This window comes from Pleurodeles waltl, chromosome 9, assembly GCF_031143425.1.
Source record: "Pleurodeles waltl isolate 20211129_DDA chromosome 9, aPleWal1.hap1.20221129, whole genome shotgun sequence".
NCBI lineage: Eukaryota > Metazoa > Chordata > Amphibia > Caudata > Salamandridae > Pleurodeles > Pleurodeles waltl.
In genome coordinates, this window is record NC_090448.1 from 405328571 (window position 1) to 405354624 (window position 26054).

The following is a 26054-nucleotide window of genomic DNA, read 5'->3' on the forward strand; positions in this document are numbered from 1 at the left end:
AAAGGGAGAGTGTGTGTGTTCGTTTTTGTCTCTTTGCGTAAAAACTCCTGGTGAAATCCGACAGACACCTCACCATATCCAACTGATGTCTGGATGAAAATAAATGAAATAAACCATTTTCAATGCCTTGGCAGATCTGCATCCAGATCTACATAGAAATAGCCTTCCATCTCTCGAGTGTCGAGGTTTTTGGAGAAGGTGCAGGGATAGCTTCCACAAAACTATAAATAACAATTTCCCAGTTGCAAATTGGAACCAGTTACCCAATGAAGCTGTAGATTGCATGGGTGCCCCGCCACCCAACATTTTAAACTGTGAATAGATGTTTATGATCTATGGGGACTTACATTTAATTATTCCCTGGAGACTTACTGTGACTTCTAGCTCAATTTCTCTTCCTGTTTGAACTGTCCAGTGCATACTGTCAGTCAGCTCATACAGTCCCCCTAAATTGACTTACAAACCTTGACTGTGGACCAGTTCTTTTGCATGCTAATATCATCATTTGGGCTGTTATCCGGAATCACATTTGAGTGGTGGGTGTATAAAAGGTTTGTACACTTTATGACATTCTTCGTAGCATCGTGGTTGCCTGGGCTACCTCCAACCAAGTTGTGTCCCCTTGCATCTAGGGCTTCAATGCAACTAATGCAACGGGAATATGGATCATAGCATCCTTGATAACCGTAGCGGTCTGCCTGGCAGCCTAGCTCCATTAACTATCAACTCTAAAAATAGCCATAGAAACAGGACTGGACCAATGATGTACTCCTACACACAGGGTAGATTTACGTGTTTTGGCAATTCACAATACTTCCCAGCAGTATGTGTGGAAAGCTGCACCAATTGTAGTTATACGGACACAGCCCTGAGAAAGTCTGTGACTTTTTCCCTGTGTAGGCATTTTCTTAATATACAGTTAAAGGCACAGTACAGTTCGCACTTTTGAAAATCAATCACTGTGCGATAAAACATTTTTTCTTTTCTTTTTTTTTCTTTCTGTTACTCGTGATGTAGTGAGGCAGTGTAGCCGATGCAGTCTTACTGTAGGTTGATATGACCGAGCTCTATAAAGCGTCATAAAAATGTTTCTTTTAAGAGATCTTGAAATCCAATACTACCCACTCCACGGATGTTCTGCTGGTGCGTCGGATAAAATGGGTTAACAGTGCAAGGCACACGTATATCTCTGCCACAGGGGCTCAACACACTGCGCTTATTTAGAGGTTTGCTGCTTGGTTACAGACACTTTCTCTGTGTTGCTGGGTCCAGTCTGCCGTGTCTTGCTGGACCACAAGAAGGCAGAAGAAATCACTAACCGATCAAGCACACGGGCCACCTTTATGATTTTTATGATCTTTTCACAGGGATTGCAACTACTAATTTGTGCATACTTTACCACACCGGTAATTACTGGGCACAGTAACGTCCTCGACCAGAGATATATTTAGGCAGATCAAGCCAGCCAGCCTTTACTTGGAAGAAAATGCCTAGTAAATACCACCATATGCTGATTTTGGTGCAATAGGCACCAAAATTTACGTTATACCCTAGTTTGGTCAAAACCGATAATAGATGTTATTAATTGTAACCTATACATTCCAGAACCTACAGTGTCAGATTTTATATAGCACAGTTAAAATTGCATCCCACATAGGGCACTGGTACTCAAGGCTCTACATTACTACAATCTGATGTGCTTGCTGGCCTGAATGAATTTACCTTTGATGGGGTGGTAGGGCACGTGCGCCAGTCCAGTTACCAGATGTGAAGGGGCCCCATTGTACGTTTTGCACAGTTGCTGTCAGTCTCAGGAGAGGGGTCAGAATTTGAATGGTCAAAAACTGTGCACTTGCAGAGTGGGTTATATTCTTGTTAGCAGTGAGCTAACCAGTGACTTGCGCTAGCCTTTGATTCTCTGCTCTTGGTTTCTCCTTTTTCGTTTCAGCAAGTTAAGGAGGCTATGGGGGCGGGTGTAGACCCAGCAGCCAATGTCACCAATGGAAGCAGCACCCACTGGGATGTTGGCAGCGCTTTCTTTTTTGCCGGGACCATCATCACTACCATTGGTGAGTACCAGCGTGAGAAGGCAGGAGTAAAACCTCAGTGAGGCACAGGGAGGGTCATTATGTGTTGTAAACACCAGATCCACCATTTAGTGGGCACCTTTAAGGTGATCGTGTGTTGTCAAATATTAGATCCACCATGTGTTAGGCATCCCTAGGATTACCGTGTATCATGCACTGCTAGTGTCAATATGTGTTTTTTAACCACTAGGAACAAAGGCCCTCATTACGACCCTGGCGGTTTGTAACCGCCAGGGCCGCTGGACGCGGAGGCACCGCCGACAGGCCGGCGGTGCCCCGCGGGGCATTCTGACCGCGGCGGCTTAGCCGCGGTCAGAGAAGGGAAACCGGCGGTCTCCCGCCGGTTTCCCGCTGCCCCCAAGGAATCCTCCAAGCCGGCGCAGCTTGCTGTGCCGGCTTGGGGATTCCGACTCCCCCTCCCGCCATCCAGTTCCTGGCGGTTCTCCCGCCGGGAACCGGATGGCGGGAGGGGGAGTCGCGGGGCCCCTGGGGGCCCCTGCAGTGCCCATGCCAACAGCATGGGCACTGCAGGGGCCCCCGTAAGAGGGCCCCAAAATGTATTTCACTGTCTGCCTTGCAGACAGTGAAATACGCGACGGGTGCAACAGCACCCGTCGCACCTTCCCACTCCGCCGGCTCTATTACGAGCCGGCATCCTCGTGGGAAGGGAGTTTTTCCCTGGGCTGGCGGGCGGTCTTTTGGAGATCGCCCGCCAGCCCAGGGAAAAACTCATAATACCCTCCGCGGTCTTCTGACCGCGGAGCGGTATTACGGAGGGCGGAATTCTGGCGGGCGGCTTCCGCCGCCCGCCGGAGTCATAATGAGGGCCAAAGTGTCCTGCACTTATACGTTTTTGTTGCACATTTTGTGAGCACAATTAGAGGACACTTAAGTAGTCTATAATGTGCAACCGATTTCAGATCCTTTATTCAGCTCCACTGAGGCAAATCTTCAATTTCATCCGTTCTCAGCTTCACAGTAGCATATCCATAGCTGAATCGTCCAGCACAACTACCAAGACTTGTTCAAGGCTAAAACCAATAACTATAACCTCCGTATAGTATTAGGCATCAAAATCAGTCTTAAAACCAGGGTAGATCGCAAGACCTTCTGCAAAAGTAAATCAAGTATCTTCAAATGTCGGCCGTAGTGTGGGAGAACCACCCCTGATTTCCAAGTCTGTGGGGTTATTTCCCATTTCTGGGAGGAAACCTGGAGCAGCCTGAAAGTGTTGCAGGGATACGGGCTGAAGTAGAAGATCCCAGACCCAGTATTCCCACTCAAATTCCATTCAACTCGTAATCAGGACTTTGTGGTAGGTTTTAGATTAGCTAATAGACATTGTGTAAATTTTATTTGGTGTTACATAGTGAACACTGTTACACTGGTCTTACCTAAGTGGTACACGATGCAGGAAATTATTGTGATTCTAGTGTGATGCCTTAGCATAAACACCTGTCCTCTGCTGTTCACCCTGCTCCAGTACCTATTGATATATATGTTTGATCTACTGATCCATTTTATGTTATGTTTGACGTATGTATTTAATACGTGTATTCTGCCATTAGTATGGCCTTGCTGCGTCATGCCTTGATATTGATAATTCTGAAATAGGTGGAAGTCTAGCTGGTTTTATGAGCTGTAATGGTTAGTGGAGTACTTTTAGTACTCTTGTTTACAATAGCTGTTTTTTAGATCGAGCAAGTGCTTTGACCTGTTGTAAGTATTGTGGGCTTTTCACAATGCTCACCTCACGTCCAGCACTTTCACTCGTTCATGGGCTTGCCTTTCAAAAATCCCTTGTTATCATTGGTAAATGATTTACATTTGTCCCGCTTTGAGGCTGCTTTTGTCACGCCTTGCAGACTACCCCTGTTACATGGATGTTTACATGATTATTGATATATTTGACTGAGCAAACTTCTTTTTCCTTTAGTGTCCCTCCTTCGCTCTCATGGCCGTCATGTTGCTTTGAATCGGCTTGCTAATGTCAACTAATGTTTTATACTTCATTTTTAATTTATGTGGGAAGAAAAGTCCAGTTAGGAATTTACAACGCCAATAGCTCTAACTCGAGCAAATGCGAAACCCATTGCATTGCAAATGCTTGTTATTAATTGTTTGACAGCTTATGAAGTTTAATGAGTGTGGCTGGAGGTGTTGCCAAAAGCTTTTAGTTGCTGTCCCGGTTAATTGGAAGCTCAATTTGCCAGCTTATTATTATGTAATTGTGTTTACTATAGTTTGTGGTGGTGTTGCGAAGGTGGGGCATGCGCTGTTGTGTTAACGGTGATACCCTACTACATTGCATTTCTGAGCTGTGTTGGATGTATGTAGGATGTTTTGTGGAATATGTTGAGTTGTTTGCTTTATATATTGTGTTTTGTTATACTTTTTGCATTTAAATACTTTCAGCTACCCTTTCTATTACATTGTAGAATGGGCGGCCTTGTGTGTAGTTCTTGAAAGTTAAACTAGTGGAACCTGCTGCAAGATAGTGTATGTCATTTTGTGACATTTGGTTCTCGGTAGTTAGTAGAGTTTGTTCAGTGCTAAATCTTCAAGTGGTTTGCATGAGATAGTATGAAACTTTGTGAGTTTTATCTAGACATTCCTTTATTTTGTTTTAAGTCTGTGTGCTGAAGGGTTTTCCATTTTTCTCTCGATTGGGGTTTGCAAATCATTAATTGTCTATTTTCTGCTGCAGTAAATAGCTTTTTGTTTACATATCACAACCTAGGTTGGTATCTTTTGATTCACTGTTCGGTGGTCGTTTTAATTGCATGTTTCTAGGGTGCACTTCAGTGTGGTTAGTGTCAGTGGTGTTGATTGCAGTAGTGTTTTGCAATCACTGGGGCCCTGGTGCTGTTTTGACTGCTGATCACGAGGGGTTCGGTCTAGTGTGTGATGTCTGAGTATGACGAGAATAGATCAATGGTGTGTGGTGGTTTGTTGGCTATAGATTGCTTTTGGATGTGCAGTCAAACCCAGCCACATGTTAACAGAGGTATGTTACTTGCATGTGCCAATAGCAACATATTTATTGATGGTGGAGTTGGGTGTAGCTTTTCGGTTCCAATGGCGTGAATAGTTGGAGATAAACTAGTTATTCTGCAAAACTTGACATGTTTTTCTATGTTATTGTGGTGTTAGGTAAGGTGTTCTGAGAGTCAGTCATTGTTGCCTTGTAGGAGTAAAACACATGGATAAATCATCAAGGACAGGTGATCGTCTCAACCACAGGCACAAGAACCTCACCACAATCACAGAAGAGTGTGGTATGTTTCTGTTGATTTCATTAGAGTGTTACAAGGGTGTATGCTGGCGAAGTTTAATCAGTGCTACTTGTTTGGTAGCGGCTTTCCAAATTTATGTGTTTGGTGACCTCTTGTGTCCATAAGTAACTTAGAGTTTTGTCTGGCACCTGCTATATTCGGATGATCACATGCAAATCCACCTGGAAAGATGTTGTATGATGATATTTTTGAGAGAGTGTGCTGTTAGATATCTGATAAATTCCAGATAATGTGCTATTGCAAGGTTGGTGAGTATTGGGTGCATCTTAAGTACTGTCTCTGATGTTCTGATTGGGAAGATGTGTGATCATATTTGATTTATATGGTATGTTCACACAGTAACAGTTTTCAGCTAGCGGATTTCCCAAGTTGGATCCTGGTAGCACTTGCTCCCCAAAGCCTAGTCTACTATTCGTAGATGAGGTGCCATTTCACTAAACCCACCGTCGGCTCCACCTTTCACAGTGAGAAGCCATCACTGCAAGTTCACCTCAGAATATATCTTCTGCCGTTAGACATCAGATGGTTAATGAAGAGGAGGAAAGGCCTGGGACCTTCTCCTGCTTATACGTGAGGGCAGACTACAGGGCTTCTGCCAGGCCTGGGCCTGATCTGTGTGTGAGAGAAGTTTAAACTACTGCTGCCGTTACAGCACCTCACTTATGTGGGAGGGAAGCTTCCACTGATCAGGCCTAGGCCCAGCTCCCAGTGATTGGGAACTAAAGATATTCGCACGCACTTAGCATGCAAATCCGTAAAAAAACATAATTAAGCTTGCATACTCTAAAATTGGCCCTTTTAGCATTTTTATGATCTTTTTATTTGTGTTTATTGTTTGTGGAATGTTTTTAGTTAACCGAACACTGTTAAATAAAACTGAAACTGAAACACTTTTGCTGGCTGTTATTTTTGCTTTGTCTGAAGGACGCTAGCATCGCTTCCACATTATCTATGTGGTTCTGTGTCTGATGGAAGCTTGCATTGCTGCTGCCTGGTTGTATCTGGTGCGGTATGTGGAGGCTGCTAGACACAGCAGCTGTTACACTATACCTGCCCTGTCTGAGATGTCCGAGATGAAAGGCTGCATGGGTGCTGCCGTCCATACTGTACTTGTTCAGATAAGAAGTAAACCTGCTCCGAGACTTTGGTGCTGTAATGTTACTTATGAAAGATTTCTCTCTTGTTAATGTTACTTGTAAAACCATGTTCACTATGTAAAAGCCAAATCATCAACCTTTTCAACACTTTTATTAGTGTGGGTATTTAATGCCATCCTTTGATTTCAGTAGAATTTGCCAAGATTCATCTTATTCCGACAGTTTTATATATCTCCATGTAAACTATTAATTAACTTTACAATTAATCGAACGTTTAGGTTAATGATTTTTTGTGTTGCTTTCAATTTTGATGTGCAGCGATATGTTTTGTATATTGTGCATGTTTTACATGTTCATCAACCCACCAAGATCCAACTGGACGTGCAAAACATGTTTCCGCAAATGAAAACTGTAAGCAGCATTCCCTTACCAACAACAAACCCCGGTACCGCAGCACAACCAGGGCCCTGCAAATGAAAGCAGCATGGCATGGCCCCACTATACAAACACAACCCTGCTCGTCAGAGCAGCATGCCCCTGCCCCCTGTCTTATAAACACAGCTCTACAGATAAAATAAGGTTGGCCTGACCCCAGAACACAACCTCTGCCCTGTAGATGAAAGCAGCATGTTTTGGGCCCACAATGCAACCACAAGCATTCACATCAAAACAGCATGCCAATCCCCACAACACAAGCACAATCATGCATATCAAAGCAGAATGTGTAGGCCTCACAAAACAGCAGATCAAAGCACCATATCATGGCCCACAATACATTCACACTTGAGATCAAACCCATATGCTCTGGCTGCACGATACAACCTCAGGCCTCTGAATCAAAGCAGCATTCACTGGTCGCACAGTACAAACGCAGCCGCGTAGACTGAAGGAGCTTGATCTGACTTCAGTACGGAAACATAGCTCCCGGATGAATGCTGCATGTCCTAGCACTACAATATTACCACAGATCTTCAGATCAGGGATTGCATGCACTGGGCAATACAGATGACCACTACAAATCAAAGCAGCATTCCCTGGCCCCACCATCAAATCACAGCCCAGCAGACAAAAGCCTGCTCAGGCTCCACCAAAAAATTTCAGCCTAGCAGACACAAGCAGCAGGCTTAGGGAAATGTGGTACAAGCAGCATGCACCGACCCCACAATCTAAGCCTAGTCCAGAAGAAAAAGGCAGCATGATCACGCCCACCTATAAAAGCCCTGCCCGGCGGACAAAAGCAACATCCTCCCACCCCACAATACAAGCCCAGCAGACAGAAGCATCATGCACCGATCCCATAAATAGATTGCGATGAGAGCTCTGGACCACAGGGCAAACCTAATCCCCTCTGTCCCCTGTCTCCTGCAACAGGATTCACACTGCTCAGCCTTTAGCTCGGACTTTGTTCTTACATGATAAAGTGTAACCATTATAGTTTAACACATTCCAAGGTGATGCAAAAAAGTTTCAATCACTAGAGATTAAAGTTTTTCAAGAATTTGTACATTTGCAAATATGTTTACATTAAACATGGAGTGATATGAGTCCCACTAATCAGTGACTGAGAAGAAAAGGAAGGGCAAGTGCAAACAGGAAGACAGTCGAGCACAGAGGACAGTAGAGTTTGGGGAAAAGGGATTATAGAAGGACTAGAGAGTGGTAGGTGGAGATGACGAAAACAGCAGCTATGGGGTGGGCGATAGAGGAGGTTTAAGAGGGCTCGAGGGGTGGCAAAGTGTGGATGAACAAGAGGTGGAAAGCCTGCAGGTATTCTGACCCTGATGTGAGTTTTCCCATGCCCATCTAGGGTTCGGCAACTCTGCACCCAAGACAGATGGAGGGCGACTCTTCTGCATTTTCTATGCGCTGGTGGGCATCCCGCTCTTTGGTATACTGTTGGCTGGCGTTGGCGACCACCTGGGCTCCTCGCTGAGGAAAGCCATTGGCAAAGTGGAGCAAATTTTCCTAGTAAGTGATTTTTGGGGGTGGGACAATGACTCCTTCTTTTTTGTCCACCTCTTTAGTTCTGTTACATCTTCCCTAAAGTGATCTGGCCTGTAGAGGCATTACTACACCTCCCTAATAGATCTGTTCGTCTGAAAGGATGAATGGAGTGTGGCAGATTAATTTACATTTAATGTGGTGCTGCCACTTTGGAGGCTCTCCTGAGAAACGCCCTACTTGTTTGACATGGGACTACCTCTGCCAAGCTATTTCATAGGATGGAGACCTTGGGAGATCACAAACTTCCTCAGTAGGTCAGTCATGGTCTATTTCTATTCCATTAATGTTTCTTTTCCGATTCTGTCTCTGCCTGCAGAAGTGGCGCGTTAGTCCCACCATAGTTCGTGTCATCTCTGCTGTGCTCTTTATCCTGGTTGGTTGCCTGCTCTTTGTGATGCTGCCCACCTTCATCTTCCAGCGGGTGGAGGCCTGGACCCTGCTGGAGTCTATCTACTTTGTGGTAATCACCCTGACCACTGTTGGCTTTGGGGACTACGTGGCAGGTGAGTAAAACCTGAGCAATCTTCTGTCTGTAAAAAGTAAGATGTCTGTAATCTGAGCAACTGCTATGTTGTCTGAAGCTAGTGCCTCTATGAGCAGTGAACTCTGAAAATGAAGTATAGTAAAAAAAGGACTGTGTGCCTTGATGTTGCTGAGTCCGTAACATTTACTGAACCTGAAGGTTCGCTCAGCAGCTCGTGGCCTATGCCTGTGGGTAAACTGACACACGGTTCTCCTATGCCTGTAAGATCTCTGTAACAAGCCTTAGTTCTTTTGTAAGAGATCTAAAAAATCGGTGCAACCAGAAGGATAGTCAGGCTTTCTGTTGACTGCATGAGTCTTGTACTCAAGAGATAGGTCTGTTGTTTGTTGTCTTAGCATATGAATGAATGAATGATGGGTACTTATAAAGCGGACCTGTCACTCCAAGGAGCATCCTGGCACTAAACTTCAAATAACCACTACAGTTGTGGATGTATTAAATGAGCGAGTAACATAAAAAATCTGAGGCATGGAATAGCCAGGTTTTTAATTCCTTTTTAAAATTGGTTTAAACTTCGATGAATTGCATGCTATGAGGACGAAAGTTCCATGCCTTTGTGTCTAAAACAGCAAAAGACTTTCCACCTCTGGTTTTTAGACAGAAAGGAGGGAGGAGTAAGAGGTTCTGAGAGGCTGATCTTAGCAACCTCTGGGAACATAGTATGTGAACCGTACTCTGAGATATTTAGGTCCAATTTCTTTTGAAGCTCTGTAAACAAGCAGGAGTATTTTAAATAAAATCCTTTTATGGATAGGAAGCCAATGCAGGATATAAAGAGCACCTGATTTGGAACACCGACTAGGAAGAAAGAGCACCAGACTCGCAGCAGCATTCTGTATCATCTGCAATTTACAAATCAGATGTTTAGTGCTGACCTCATAAAGGCTGTTGCAGTAATCTAGTCTTGAAGAAATCAGAGCAAACGCCACCGTTTTCCTGGCCGCAGAAGCAGAAAATAAAAACAAATTCACAATGATTTTATGAGGCTGAAACACCTCCCAGCCACCGCTGAGGATTGTGGCAGGAAGGAAAGATCAGAGTCAAATTTGACTCCTAAATTTTTTGCCACACTAACCATGGTAGGAAAAGGAGGGGTGGTATATAGCCACCACTGTGTGTGGGGGGGGGGGAATTATTAAACTTCACAAACAGAAGAATTTTCTTTTACTCGGAATTACATTTAAGATGATTATCTTGCATCCAATGAAAAATGTCAGCTAGACAGTACTTCAGGTTGATTTCAGATTTTGATGAATTCTTGTCTGGGGACACGATCAACTGCATGTCATCAGCATAGGACAAGGTATCAATTCCATAGTGTGCAATTAAATACATAAGAGTTCCCATATAGATGTTAAACAGGGCCGGACTTAAAAACGAGCCTTGAGACACACCAATCCCTACTGGTTTGTTTTGGTTAAAAAATTGTCCAAGAGAGACAGACTGTCTTCAGTTTGTCAGAAATGATCTCATCCAGCTTAAGCCTTTGTCAGAGATATCGGACCCTTGTACCCAGTGCAGTAAGATGTCATGTGAGATGGTGTCGAACGCAACAGATAAATCTAACAATATCTATACTTTGCTGTTACCTGCAGCCAGGGTGATTTTGATGGATTCTGAGACCTAAAGAAGAGTAGATTCAGTAGAATGTTTTGGCCTAAAACCGGATTGTCGAAATTGGAGTATGTTAGCATTCTCAAGGAACTACATAAGTTGTTGATTGACACATTTCTCAGGGATTTTACTTAGCATGGGCAGAAGAGAAATAGGCCGTAGGTCAGAAAGAGTGGTAGGTACCAATGACTGCTTCTTTTCTAAGGGTTTGATAATTGCCAATTTCCACTCATCCGGATTTGTCCCCGCATCCAAAGAGGCGTTTAATAGGTGGTTAATGATGGGGTTTACCACATCTACTGCAGCATGCAAGATTGTCGGAGGGCAGGAGTCCAGCAGAAGATCCTGACTTACAAGATAGAATCACCTTTGACAAATGCAGTAAAGAGATCTCCTCAAATTGATATAGCACATCCTTTGGAGGGATATTACTGACCAACTTAGGGGTAGAAATTGCTGCATTAGTGCAAATACTAGAACTAAAGCCAAGCTGGATATCTTGAATCTTATCCTCGAAAAAATCAGAAATTTGATTGCAGAGCGTCTGAGAGGGAGGAATGTCATTAGCTAAAGTTCTTGGGGCCAAAAATGATTTTGCAACATTAAAATCATTTTAGAGTCAGACCTAGCCTCTTCAATTTCTCTAATGTAATAGCTTTTTTGCTGATTTTATTTGACTATGATAACCTTTTTGGGCGGCCTTATAAAGAGCAAGATCCTCCTGCATGTAAGCAAGGCGCAACCTCCATCCAAGTGATTTTCAGAGCTGCCAAATCAGAGGTGTACCGTGGCACCGAGGCTTTTGGATGACTGTTCTTCACAGGCCTAATGAGAGCCACTACCACTGCACAGTTACGGATCCATCCATTGAATAATTCAAGATCCTTCTCAACCTTTCGGGTTAGAGTTGGGTGGTATTCATAAGACTAGGGATTAAGTCAGAGCTGGTTCTCATCACTTCCCACTTTCAGGTATGCAACTTCCTTACTTCCTGAGGTCTTTTTGGGTTAAAGGTAGGATCAGCTAATTTAAATATTGTATTTATATTTTATTATGCCTGCTGCCACTGCTTAATTTAAGGGGTGGTTGCAGGTGGGCCTCACTGGCACTCATTTTTTAGGAAAAACACTTAATTTTCCTCATCAGACTTTGACCCACAGCAAAAGAAGCAACACACACAAGGGGATAAGAAGGGAGAAGAGAAAGACAGAAAAATATAACAAAAGTAGAAAGCAGGAACCTGCAAGAGTGAGACAAAGGAGCAGGGTGTATGCTGATGGATGAAAGAGGTATGAGGTGGAATCAAGACTACACAGCTTTGGGATTCGGCACACCGACAATAGCCCTGGCTGCAGGCTTCTGGGGAAGTATTTGGGGCCCTGTCTCATTATTTTAGAAACTTAGCACTGCCCACTGTAAAACCTGCAAATAGTTCAGCTGTGTGAGGCCTCAGCCCTTAATATCATTATAATCTTAGTGATAAATCTGATCTCTAGGGAATGTAATATCAGATTGAGTTAAGGTAGATGTCTGCTTTCTTTGGCCTGTGTGATCAGTGTATCCTGAGGGCTAGCTCTGCTCCCTGCACTCTTAGCATATGCATATTCTGCATTGTGGGAGCTAGTTCTGCCGAATGAGCCAGAGTCTGTAAAATCAGTATCGCCTGAGTGATAACCTTGCAAACTGAGGCACTTAAGATTGGTGTGACCTGGGGGATGTATATGCCTCCTGAGTCCTCTATGATTAGTGTAACCTGAGGCACAGCTCTGCATTCTTTGAGACTGTGAGATTAAACAAGGACACAGTTCAATGTAGCATGTGAGAATCGTTTGCTATCTGTGGCCTATAACATTATAGGTTAGTTAGGATTAGTGTGACTTGACAGATAAATCTGCAGCCTGAGGAGTGATTCTGCTGTGTGAGGCCCGATCGTGTAAATTCAGCCTCATATGAGGGCTATCTCTGCTGTCTGTGACCTATCAGGTCAATGTATGCTGCGGGATAGTACTGCTGCCTGTGACCTATCAGTGCAGTGTAACCTGAAGTACTACCAGTATTTCGAGTTTCAAATATTGCCCTATAAAAATATAGTATCCAGAATATCAACTACTGCAATATAATGCAGGTTTATGTAGGTAAGTATAGAGTTACTATTTTTAAATTTGCATCTCTGCACCTTCAAGATATATCTTCGAGGTACACAGATATGGACATAACACTAGTACATCGATTCTATTCTTTACTCCACAACTATATACCTTGAAGATATAAACTTTCAAGGTACATAGATGTGGAGGTAAGTGTACTAATTTACTTATCTATTCATATTTACCTTCCTGATACCATGGTACTAAATATTCTGGAGCTGATATTTTTGTAGGACGATATTTGTGTTGCAGATATTCTGAGATATAACTGCATAAATGAGGCATAGCTCTCCTGTGTGAGACATATACGTTAGTGTAACAAAAGGAATAGGCATTCTGTGCAAGCCCATCACTTTATCCCTACACGGTTTGTTGATGATGCTGTGTATGCTCTAAGTTGCCTCTTACATCTGGTCACCAGGCTACCCAGGCTTTGTGGCTTCACCTGGTCCACTCACCTATTCAGGTTAACTTTTATTGACTGAGATATTAGAATAAATATGAGCAAGTCTGAACCAGGGTACATTTATTGAAGATGACATATTTCTTAAAGGACATGTTTTAAGTGCAATTTTTAAAAGTGTGCAATAATTCTGTAATACATTGAAAAGGAGTGAAACGGAATTTAGCACATCGCACCCCCTTCAATGAAATGAAAGGTATCTCAGTTCAAAATTCATATTCGTAGAGTGATTTCCAGTTCACTGTACACCAAAAATGGACCAGAGGGAGAGAGTAGAAGCAACTGTCAGTGAAGAGCTGTCCACTCTCTGGACTTCATTCAGATCAAGAATAGGGAAGGAGTGTAAGTAAGGCATTAGAATTACCCAGTGAATAATTTGTAAAAAAAAAAAAAAAAAAAGGGAAACGTAATTTCAGAGGCTCAGCGTTTTACTTAGGAGGCCGCCATTGGCAGTGCCTAGTCGAGGCTTCGCCCAATCCCAGGTCTTGATTCCCCCTCATGCCTCTTTATTTCATCACCAAATACTTCATGTTTTCCTATCCCTTTTTCTCGCTACTGCTAACTCTTTTCACCACTGCTCTCTTCCCTTTTTCTTTTTAAAAACTTTATCATTTTATCAATATTCAACAAATAACATGGCACATTATGCACAACCCACTCTCTCCCACCGAAAGGAAAAATAATATTGCAGACAGAAATAAGCAACGTGTAAAATATTCCATACGTATGAGGCTGCACTCGACAGTAGTAGATGAGCTTTATTTGACGGGGTTTGTCAGGTGTGTACTACAGTTCCGCCATAGTAGTGTCCAGTTACACTCACTGCTCCTGAGCTCACATTCCGGGGCCTCGCCTCATTACCATCTCCTCCCCTTCTCCGCCTCCCCAGCACATCAATGAGCATCTTGTGTAGTGAGGTAGTCCTTAAGTGGTTGCCGGATATTTTTGGGATGTGATGTTAATGGTTGGAGGAAAGCGTATAGTTCGCTGTTTCTGTCACAATAAATGAGGCTTCATATCCATGTCTCTTCCTTAGGGGCGGATTGTGAGCCCCAGTGTATGGCGACCTTTCGTTTAGCTAGCAGTAATGCCAATGCCGTACATCGCCTGACTGATGTAGGAATGGTACTCACATAGCCTAGCAAAGCCGGGAGCTCGGGGTTTAGTACTATATCCACCATAAGAGACAAACATGTAAACAATTACCCCTAGTAATGGGAGACAGTAGGGCATGTCCATGTCATATAAATAACATATGTAATCGGGGTCCGACATCTAGGGCATTCATGGGAGCAAGTGGCTCGTGTGACGTACATGCACCTGTGGAATTTGTGGTGTATCAGTCGGTGGCGGTTGTTCATGGATACTCTGTGCATTGGGGGCAGCAGTCTGTCCACATCTTACCTGATATGGAGTGCCCCAGATCTGCCTCCCAGTAGCTGCGGAGCACAGTGTTATGTGAGGGTAGTAAGGTCAAGCATCTAATTTATATCCTGGAGACCAGCCTAGTGCCCTTCGTCTCTGTAATGAGCATCATGCGCGGTGTAAAATTGTTCGGTGCGGGCGGGTATGTGGAGTTAAGGACACTCAACATTCTTTGTAGTCTATGAAATACAAAGTGGTCCATAGGTGATGCTGCCAAAAACTGTATGTCCTCCGTTCAAGAAAAGACGTGCCTATGCCGAAACACGTCTCCCAGAGTATAAAGGGGCAGGTCTCTAAGTGTCCCGTCCGCTAACATACGGGCCAGCTTCGGCCAAGCACAGCATGTGGGGGAGAGTCTGCGCATCCTTAGCGTGGCCCCTTGGAAGAAGCGTTCGCATTGTTCGGGGTATATCAAGTCTCTTTCGAGCACGTTGTATTGTATGCACTTATCTGGGTGGTACCAATGATATGTGAAACTACACTGTGCCACCAGGTTGTACAGATGAGAATGTGTTAGGCCAAAACCTCCCTTCTTGTAGTAGAGTACAAGCACCTCCTGCGCATTTCTCCAAAAAAGAAATTAGTTAAGGGGATGGGGATGTTTATAAAGAGATATAAGAATTTAGGGAAACCCACTATTTTAATAATAGCAATTCGTCCTTCAGGGAGATCGGCAGTCTCACCCATTGCTCTATTTAAGTTTTGAGCATCTCTCCATCCCTGGCCCATAGTTAAGGCGTATGATTTGATATTTATCATGGTGGACGTGTACACCAAAATACGTGTCTGCATCTGTGCACCATTTAACAGGTAGTCACTGGGGTGATAGCGGTAGTCAGGGGGAACAATTCTATTTTGGACCAGTTAATCTGAAGTCCTGAAAACGCCCCCAAAATAATAATTTCCTGCAATGCTGGTTCCCAGTTTCTGTCCGGGTGATGGATAAATAATAATATATCACCCACGTACAATGATACGATTAATGGTCCTGTTCTAAACTGCAGTCCTCTTTGAAGGTTTTTTGTTGTTGTTGTAATTGTCGGACCAATGAGTCCGTTGCTATTATAAAAAGCAAGGGGGAAAGGGGGCAGCCCTGTTGGGTCCCTCTGTGTACTGGGAAGGGAGGAGAGAGTGTGCCGATCACTCTGATTCGTGCGGTTGGGCTTGAGTAAAGTAGCTGGATCAGGACAGTGAAGGCCCGGGGAATCCCAGTTCGTGGCATGTGACTAAAAAGAAAGGGCCATTCCAGGGAGTCGAATGCCTTTCGGCCTAAAGAAAGACGACTGATGCTGGTGTATAGGCATCTATCCTAATGCACACAAATTGATATCAGTTGATCTGCGGGAGGCGAATCCTGATTGCACCAGGGAGATGATGCTATCCATCAATTGTGATTGGTGTATTACCAATAATTTCACCGGCATCTTATTATCAAAGTTTAATAATGATCATGGACGATACGATACGCAATAACGGAGTCTTTGCCAGGTTTAGGTAATAGAGTGATGACCACCTCCCGGATAGTTGGAGGTAGTGTGCCTTTGGTGAGAGCCTCCTTGTACACTTCTAGAAGTTAGGGAGCTAAAATCTCTTTATAGGCCTTATAAAATCTCCATGGTTAAGCTATCCAGTCCGGGCGCTTTAGAGCCCTTCAAAGCATCTATGGCTATTATTATTTCTTCACATGTGAAGGGCTCACTTAGGTATTGTTGTTGTGCTGCTGTGAGCCACACCATGAGTACTTCCTCCAGGTAGCCAGTCAACACCGAGGTGTCATGATGACAGTGATTGCCATAGCCTGTGGAGAAAAAGGAAAGAAATTCTGATTGTACCTCCTCAGTAGCTACCCTATGAGTCCCCTCAGTGTTATACAGCTCTGGGGTGCAGGTCCCTGAGTGTGATGGCCTCAGCAGGCGCACCAGTGTCCACCCAGGACACTCACCCTCACCATAGCGGCGTGCAGTAGCATATTTCCCCAGATAGAGGACCTCACGATCTGCCAATTCTCAAAATTTCCCCATAAGAGCCACACGGATCCCCAACTCAGGTCTCCGTCCACACAGGTGCCCACCCGGTCTAGATCGTGGAGAGCAGTCTCCACGTACGCAAGCTCATGCGTATGGGCTTGAGGATGCCAGCTGACTTAGCGATACATATACCCCTAGCATAGGCCTTCAATACCTCCCAGAGGCAGGCACACATGGAGACTGACCCTGTATTTAATTTAGAGTGTTCCCTTATAGACCTTTTGAAGGTTGGCGTGGAACAGAGCATCTTGAAGCGCTAGGGTGGGAAAGCACCAGCAGCGTTCTCTCATACCTGGATGTGGAATATTGCATGCCATTACCACTGGTAAATGATCCGAGAGTGTACGTGGCAAATGATTGACAGAGGTCAGGCATGCTGCAAGCGAGGGAGTTACCCGCCTGTAATCTATGCACGTCCATGTGTTATGTGGGGCTGAATAATGTTTGTATGCTAAAGACGATTGTGGTTACACAAGCCATGGGTCTTGTAACTGGTGGGTATCACATCTGTGCCTTAGGAGGCGTAATGATTTGGGCTTCAATGTCAGGTTGTCTGCCGTGGTGTCCATTAGGAGATCCATTATCATGTTGAAGTTCCCACCCATGATTATGTTATCTCATCCGTGCGATCTAATTTGGTCAGCAGGATGTGAAAAAAATCGGGGTTGTCTAGATTTGGGGCATAGATGTTAGCTAGCAACATTTTGTGACCGGCCAGTACTCCCTCAACCAATATATATCTACCATCGGTGTCAGCAGTAGTGGAGATATGTGAAAGGAGAGTTTCTTGCGGCTCAATATGCAGACTTCACGTGAATAAGAAGTGTAGGTGGAGAAAAAATAGTTAGGTCCCCAATGGGATGCAAAAGAATGTGTGGAACGTTTAGCCAAATGTGTCTCCTGTAGGAATGCAATCGTGGCTTTGTGTTGAGTTAAATACTGCACTACCTGTTTACCCTTGCGGGGGGCTATTTAAGCCCCTAATGTTCCAGAACATAAAGGTTAAAGGCAACTTGGACATAGACCCGTTCATGTTAACCCTCATGGAGACATCTAGGAGGGTCAATAAGTCAATTAGAGGTGAGTTGCAGTGTGCCAATATACAAAAAACAAACAATAATTCAAACATATCTAAATGTCCAGAACCCCCCACCAACACTCACCGAAAACAAGCCAGGTGAATTCCTTCAAAAAACCCAAAGACAAATACAAAAAACCCCAGCGATTAACATGGTCTCAACCCTCAACCAAGGGGGGAGCAACACCTTGTCGGTGAGTGCTACAGTGGTAAATCTTTGGTATGCATTATAGTGAAGAAGAGCAAATGACTTGAAAGGATAAAAAAATTGAAACCGCAGAGACTGATATCACAGTCTTTTGGTAGGGACATCAGTGTTGTATAAGATTATTGAGAGGTTGTGTGGTCCCACACCTGTGGGAACAAGTCCATGCTACCAGAGGTATATATGTCTGGCATGGATTGTCCAGGGGAGGTCTGCGCCAAGCGTGACCCAGCCCAGTTATAGTTCTCGCAGAAGTCCAAGGCTTCTTTAAGGGTGTAAAAAATACGGGTTCTGCCATCAGCATCAACCTTAAGCCTGGCTGGATATAACATGCCATAGCGCAGCCCTAGCTTATGCAACGCTACCCTGGTGTCTACGAATTTGCGGTGAGCCTCCTTGTAGGAAGTTGGCTCTGTATGCACTATTTCAAAGTAAGGAATAGTATGCACAGAGTCCAAGGGTTCCCCTTAGAGGTAAGAAAGTGGCAAAAAGAGATAATACTAATGCTCTATTTTGTGGTAGTGTGGTCGAGCAGTAGGCTTATCAAAGGAGTAGTGTTAAGCATTTGTTGTACATACACACAGGCAATAAATGAGGAACACACACTCAGAGACAATTCCAGGCCAATAGGTTTTTGTATAGAAAAATATATTTTCTTAGTTTATTTTAAGAACCACTGGTTCAAATTCTACATGTGATACTTTGCATGAAAGGTATTGCAGGTAAGTACTTTAGGAACTTTGAATAATCACAATAGCATATATACTTTTCAAATAAAACACATATAGCTATTTTAAAATTAGACAGTGCAATTTTCACAGTTCCTAGGGGAGGTAAGTAATTGTTAGTTCTTGCAGGTAAGTAAACCACCTACGGGGTTCAAGTTTGGGTCCAAGGTAGCCCACCGTTGGGGGTTCAGAGCAACCCCAAATTTACCACACCAGCAGCTCAGGGCCTGTCAGGTGCAGAGTTCAAAGTGGTGCCCAAAACACATAGGCTTCAATGGAGAAGGAGGTGCCCCGGTTCCAGTCTGCCAGCAGGTAAGTACCCGCGTCTTCGGAGGGCAGACCAGGGAGGTTTTGTAGGGCACCGGGGGACACACAAGTTAGCACAGAAAGTACACCCTCAGCAGCACGGGGGCGGCCGGGTGCAGTGTGCAAACACACGTCGGGTTTTCAATTGGAATCAATGGGAGACCAAGGGGTCTCTTCAGCGATGCAGGCAGGCAAGGGGGGGGCTCCTCGGGGTAGCCACCACCTGGGCAAGGGAGACGGCCTCCTGGGGGTCACTCCTGCACTGGAGTTCCGATCCTTCAGGTCCTGGGGGCTGCGGGTGCAGGGTCTTTTCCAGGCATCGGGATCTGGGAGTCAGGCAGTCGCGGTCAGGGGGAGCCTCGGGATTCCCTCTGCAGGCGTCGCTGTGGGGGCAACTCTGGCTACTCACAGTCTCGTAGTCACCGGGGAGTCCTCCCTGAAGTGTTGTTTCTCCACAAGTCGAGCCGGGGGCGTCGGGTGCAGAGTGGCAAGTCTCATGCTTCCGGCGGGAAACCCAGTTGTCTTGAAGTTGCTTCTTTGAAACAAAGTTGCAGTCTTGGGTGAACAGAGCCGCTGTCCTCGGGAGTTTCTTGGTCCTTCTAGAGCAGGGCAGTCCTCTGAGGATTCCGAGGTCGCTGGTCCTAGGGAAAGCGTCGCTGGAGCAGTGTCTTCAGCAGGGGGGGAGACAGGCCGGTAGAGCTGGGGCCAAAGCAGTTGGTGTCTCCGTCTTCTCTGCAAGGTTTTTCAGCTCAGCAGTCCTCTTCTTCTTAGGTTGCAGGAATCTGAGTTCCTAGGTTCAGGGGAGCCCTTAAATACTAAATTTAAGGGCGTGTTTAGGTCTGGGGGGTTAGTAGCCAATGGCTACTAGCCCTGAGGGTGGGTACACCCTCTTTGTGCCTCCTCCCAAGGGGAGGGGGTCACATTCCTATCCCTATTGGGGGAATCCTCCATCTGCAAGATGGAGGATTTCTAAAAGTTAGAGTCACCTCAGCTCAGGACACCTTAGGGGCTGTCCCGACTGGCCAGTGACTCCTCCTTGTTATTCTCATTATTTCCTCCGGCCTTGCCGTCAAAAGTGGGGCCGTGGCCGGAGGGGGCGGGCAACTCCACTAGCTGGAATGCCCTGTGGTGCTGGAACAAAGGGAGTGAGCCTTTGAGGCTCACCGCCAGGTGTTACAGCTCCTGCCTGGGGGAGGTGATAGCATCTCCACCCAGTGAAGGCTTTGTTACTAGCCACAGAGTGACAAAGGCACTCTCCCCATGTGGCCAGCAACATGTCTCGAGTTTGGCAGGCTGCTAAAACCAGTCAGCCTACATGGGTAGTTGGTTAAGGTTTCAGGGGGCACCTCTAAGGTGCCCTCTGGGGTGTATTTTATAATAAAATGTACACTGGCATCAGTGTGCATTTATTGTGCTGAGAAGTTTGATACCAAACTTCCCAGTTTTCAGTGTAGCCATTATGGTGCTGTGGAGTTCGTGTTTGACAGACTCCCAGACCATATACTCTTATGGCTACCCTGCACTTACAATGTCTAAGGTTTTGCTTAGACACTGTAGGGGCACAGTGCTCATGCACTGGTGCCCTCACCTATGGTATAGTGCACCCTGCCTTAGGGCTGTAAGGCCTGCTAGAGGGGTGACTTATCTATACTGCATAGGCAGTGTGAGGTTGGCATGGCACCCTGAAGCAGTGTGTCTGCGCTGAGTGAGGGGTCCCCAGGGTGGCATAAGATATGCTGCAGCCCTTAGAGACCTTCCCTGGCATCAGGGCCCTTGGTACCAGGGGTACCAGTTGCAAGGGACTTACCTGGATGCCAGGGTGTGCCAATTGTGAAAACAAAAGTACAGGTTAGGGAAAGAACACTGGTGCTGGGGCCTGGTTAGCAGGCCTCAGCACACTTTCAAATCAAAACATAGCATCAGCAAAGGCAAAAAGTCAGGGGTAACCATGCCAAGGAGGCATTTCCTTACACACCTGCACCGCCATAGTAAAATCCAGGAATAATGAGATTTTCATCCCTTGGTATGTCAATGGACCCTCCTCTCCCGCCAGTCGTAGCTCCTATGTCACGATTTCTAAACTTCAGCACTCTTGCAACGATCGGGCAAGGTGATGGCCGAGGGATCTATGGGCGAATTTTATGACAAATGTATCTGTAAAATTCTCCCTGCCTAGGAGCTCACCCAATAGCTTCTCTACAAAGGTGTCCAGCCTACCAGTGTCTGTTGACTTGGCAATCCCTGTCATGCGGAGGTTGTTCCGGCAGCCTTGTGCCTCAAGGTCTTCATTCTTTATGGTGACTGCGCATAGTTTGGACTCCAGTCTCTCCAGATGCTTGTCCGATTTATTGTGGGCGTCTTCCATTGCTGATGTTTGTTTCTCATCTCCCCACAATCTGGCGTCCTGCCACTCCAAGCGCTCCCCCATTTTAGCCAGCTCAGCAGCCAGTGTATCAAACCTTGTGTCTATCCCCTAAAATCCTGAGCGCAGTTCTTGCAATATTGGATTGAGGTCTGTGTGGTGTTCCAATGCCCTGCCTCCCGCCGCACTCTCCTCCATGGTGGTGCCAGTCTCTGAGGGAGGGGGGGATGGGGATTGTCAAATGGAAGCTTACACTACTTAGGTTCACCACGCAACATCGCTATATCCTGGGGGCCTATAGTAGATGAGTGAAGTTATGTCAGCAAGCAAGAAGGGGGATTCCCATGGAGAAGTCTGATGTGGTATGAGATTTGAAGCAGCCAAGTATATCAATGCACCTTGTGTCTGTTAGAAACCACCGTCCACAGCAGCAGTGAGCAGCGCTGCAGTCCATACCTGCCCCACTCAGGGCAGTGTAGGCACTACAGCCTCAGCAGCCTAGCCGCCACATGTCGTCACTTGCATTCAGGCCGGTAGTCATATCATTTGTCATAGGCATTCAAAAGGACAAGGCCAGGACGATGTATTTACATTTTTATTTATTAAAAGGTAATCTGTTCTGTCACTTCCCAGCATGCTAGCAGGATCAGGTCAGGCCGCAGACACAGCGTGGCAGGCCCCACCCGGCATGTGGCACAGTCACATCCGGGACCAGCATGCTCGGTGGTGCCACTGCCAACCACAGCGAGCGAGCCCACGGTCCCAAAGCGACTAGGGCACAATGAATACAGGAGGGGGCAGCCAACCGCCCAGGGGGGCCATCCGGCCTCGTTTCTCAGGCTCTCCTGCAGCCCCTGTTGCTGCAGGGCCTCCGACGTCTCGCCGGGTGGAAGAGTCGCCCTGCAGACAAGTCGCCACAAGCAGCTCTTCTAGTGATTTCAAGGCACCCCTCTGCCAGAGCTTCAATGTCGCATGTCCATGTTGGCCTCCGGCTTGGCTCCGCCACCTGCTGTCCTTCCTTGTCATTGTTTTCTATTATTATCCATCTTCTATTTCCTTCTTTCTATCTTTTCTGCCTTGCTCTTGGTCAAAATCTGATAATGAAAACTAATTACCGTTCCCCAAAGGTCAGAGCTGAGTTCCATCACCTTCAAACATCGGCAAAAATGAATCATTCAACTTAACATATCAAAGGTTTCATTAACTTATGAATCTTTAATTTAAAGTTTTATGAAAAACATCTGTGGTGGCAAGGGCATAATTCACAATGTTGACAGTTCTAGAGACCTTGGGCTAGTTGATGATAAAGGCCCTCATTTTAACATCGGTGGTAAAAACCGCCTACCCACCTCGGCAACGGGTGCCAAAAGACCTTTGCCGCAGCTACCAGCGGTCTGCCATATTATGACCACAGCTGGACTTCCGCCACAAGAATGGTAGAAATCCGACTGTAGTCATGCCAGCGGATGGCGGTAAGGTGGTGCTGCTGCCACCAGCAGCGCCACACCAGTAGACCGCCGCCTACCGCCATTGTTTTCGTGGCATTACGAACACCACGAAAACCATGGCGGTAGGCGGGGTCATAAATCCGCAGGCGGAACAATGGCGGCCGCCGGGCTGGAGATGTATATCTTCAGCCGGGCAGCTGTTACCGCCGTGGCGGTTGGAGTGGTCATTGGCGGGTTGGCTTCAGCCAATGCCATTATATGGTGGTAAATACCGCCACATTAAGGCCAACTGCCGGGTTCGTAATGACCCCCAAAGTTTCTTTGAAAAATGTATTCTGGATAAATGGAACGGAGTACCTGCTGGCTTCCCAAAACCCTGTAACCACCTGCTCCCTCATCTTCTGTACCAGAATAAGAGATGGAAAGGGCATTGAAGGTGATCTTAATCTGAGCCCTCTAGTGGAGGGGTAACCATGAAGTATAACATCGATAAGATAATAAGAGCAAACTCAGTCTTGAAACAACAACCAAAAGTAAGAGGATAGAAGTCCATATCTGATCTGTCTCAGCAGAGAAAGCCGGAAAGAGCCTAGGTGTACTAATATAGAGAGGTGAGGGTGAAAGGAGAGAAGAATGACAAGTCAGGAGATCACAGAGCTGGAGCCAGAGTAGATTTAATAAGAAGTAAGGAAAGACTAAAGAGCGAAGACTGAACCAAAGAAGAGGTGTCCCAAGATGAAAAGAAGGAAAGCTCCTCTTAGATAGATCTAATTTCTGTGATCATCGGACGTCGTCATTTATGATTTTGAGACAAATCCAGCACACAAAGGACAGGTCTTAAACATTGCACCATCCAAAAGAGTACAGTGTACTCATTTCTGGTGGGTGAAGATGCCCATGAAACATCACATCTTCTGGTAACTCCATAGAGTCCTTAAATAAAGTGGGTAAGAAGATGGAACCCTGGGCATGCATCCGTGCATTGCCATGGAGCATGACCTGAAGGTCCCATGCCCTGCCTATAGCTGATTAGGTGCTCAAGATTCATTGAGTTGACCTTTCAAAGTGCCCATCCATATGATCCACCATGCCATATCCCACTGAGAGATCAATGGCTGGAGACCGAGAAGACAAGCAAAGGGGCACTTTCATCATCCAGCACATTCATAGCATTATCTACCACACAACATTTGGCAGTCTCGGTACCACAACTGGATTGGAGGCCAGATTGGTGAGAATAGCTATACTGATTGTAAGCCAAGTGATTCTTGGGTTGTTCAGCTGTATTACAAGTTCAAGGCACATGTCTAGAAATGACAATTTTGTGTTTGGATGTCAATTTAAGTGGTAAGGGATCGAGAGGGATTTTCTATAATAATGGTAAAACTGTGGAGTATTAAAAGTGCCAGAAAATTCATTCTCCTCCTCGATATCTATATGTTCAGTGCTTTGTGTGCTTTTTCTGACTGATTATCTTGGTGTGTGTTTCATGTCCTTAGGTGATAGCTCGGGGCAGGAATATGTGTGGTATAAGCCGCTGGTCTGGTTCTGGATCCTGCTGGGCCTGGCCTACTTTGCCTCCATCCTCACCATGATAGGGAACTGGCTACGGGTCCTATCCAGAAAAACCAAAGCTGAGGTAAGAAGAACGACCAATGGCCTGTAAACCGTGCTTAGTTTGTACAAACATAAGTGCAAAGTTTTTCTTAGGAACCCATCATCAACACTGTGGAATGCTGGGGTTAGCGAATACCAAAGCTGCCCAGTCTTGATTTCTTTCCATGGGTTTGTCTTCCTACACCCGACAATGTCCCGTTTTTCTCTCACTTTTCTTGCTTGTTCTTTTTCACCATTTCTACTTTTTCCTTTTGTTGGTGTTCTCCTATCTTTATTTTCCTTGTTCCTTTTCTGCCTTTTATATCTTGATGTTGGCCAAAGCCTAGTTATGAAAAATAAGTTCTGGCCCTAGAAAATGAGTGCCTGTGCCCACCACCTGAAACCACCGGCATAAATTAAGCATAATATGTTATTGCCATACTAGAAACGGACCAGGTCATATCGGGGCACGCCTTGTCATATTAGGGAACATCTCGGTTATTCCAGGGAATATCAGTTCGCACTTGACCATATCAGATCAATCACTTCATTTTATACCATCACACAAAAGATACCAAGCTCCAGATGCCATAGAGATCATGCACGGCATACCAGAGCATAATTCAAGCCAGTGAAGACAATACATTTCAAGTTGCTATTGTTGAAACTTACGTAATATAATCAGTGATGGAGGGTTTACAATGCAGATTTGCAAGCAAAACCATTTAGTTTGCAACCATTTAGCTGCCCTGTGGCCGAAGGAAAACGAGTAGCATTTATTATTATGCCAAATCCCTATCAGAATTGTGCCAGAAATACTTTCAGTTGATCCCTAAAAATCACCATCGCCAAACTCATCATAGGTAAATACAAAGAAAAATCACTGGTTCATTGTTTCTGGTTTCTCTTGCCTTTTGGATTGAACTCTAGTTATGGCAGTGGTGCATTCATCGTGATCTGGTGTGGATCTAGATGGCTTTCATCTTCTGTGAGCCCTCAAACTCTGTGGGGCTTAATTTCTCCTCTCTGTGGCACAGAGAAAAATAAGGAAATCAAACGTGGGTGTCAACCAGTTGACCACCAGTGCTTGTGCTTTTTGGTTTTTTTTCCCACCATTTAAATGGCAACTCGCTTTCAGTGCATAAACACTTGAGTACAGGCCAAAATGAATGTTGCATTTTTAGCCTAGATGCACCTTTCTAAAAGTGGAAAAGTAATGACAAAATTATTTAGTTTGGCTAGGAAGCCTGCTGTGATGTAATAAGAGCCTGGTAAAGATCCCGTGCCTTCTGGTATTCCCAGAAGTCTTATAATCAGGGAAGAGACGATAAGAGTCTCTGTGAGGTCACTGTTACTGGGATAGATCCTCCCCTTCCCTAGAGGTTTTGAGATATGGAGAGGCTGCTGTGTCTACTGCAGACTAGTTCACGTTTTTGATCCTCTTTGAACCTATGAGATTAGATCTCCTGGCGACAGAGTTTAATTTAGTAATTTAATTATTCTTATGCTCTATCCAAGATGCCCTCCGGTTATTGTGAATGATAACCCATACTTCCTAAAGGAGATGCCATTTAGGCCCATATTTATACTTTTTAACGCCGCATTTGCGTCATTTTTTGGCGCAAAA

General features: G+C 45.3%; 1 protein-coding gene across 1 annotated transcript in view; it reads left to right on the plus strand.

The window, feature by feature from the left end:
* Positions 1–26054, plus strand: part of KCNK4 (potassium two pore domain channel subfamily K member 4) — a 43155-nt gene that overhangs the window by 13360 nt on the left and 3741 nt on the right. Inside the window, exons 2-5 of the mRNA XM_069205969.1 lie at positions 1949–2069; positions 8288–8448; positions 8801–8987; positions 24331–24470. Of these exons, the coding sequence (XP_069062070.1) occupies positions 1949–2069; positions 8288–8448; positions 8801–8987; positions 24331–24470 (609 nt within the window). The remainder of the gene's footprint in view (positions 1–1948; positions 2070–8287; positions 8449–8800; positions 8988–24330; positions 24471–26054) is intronic.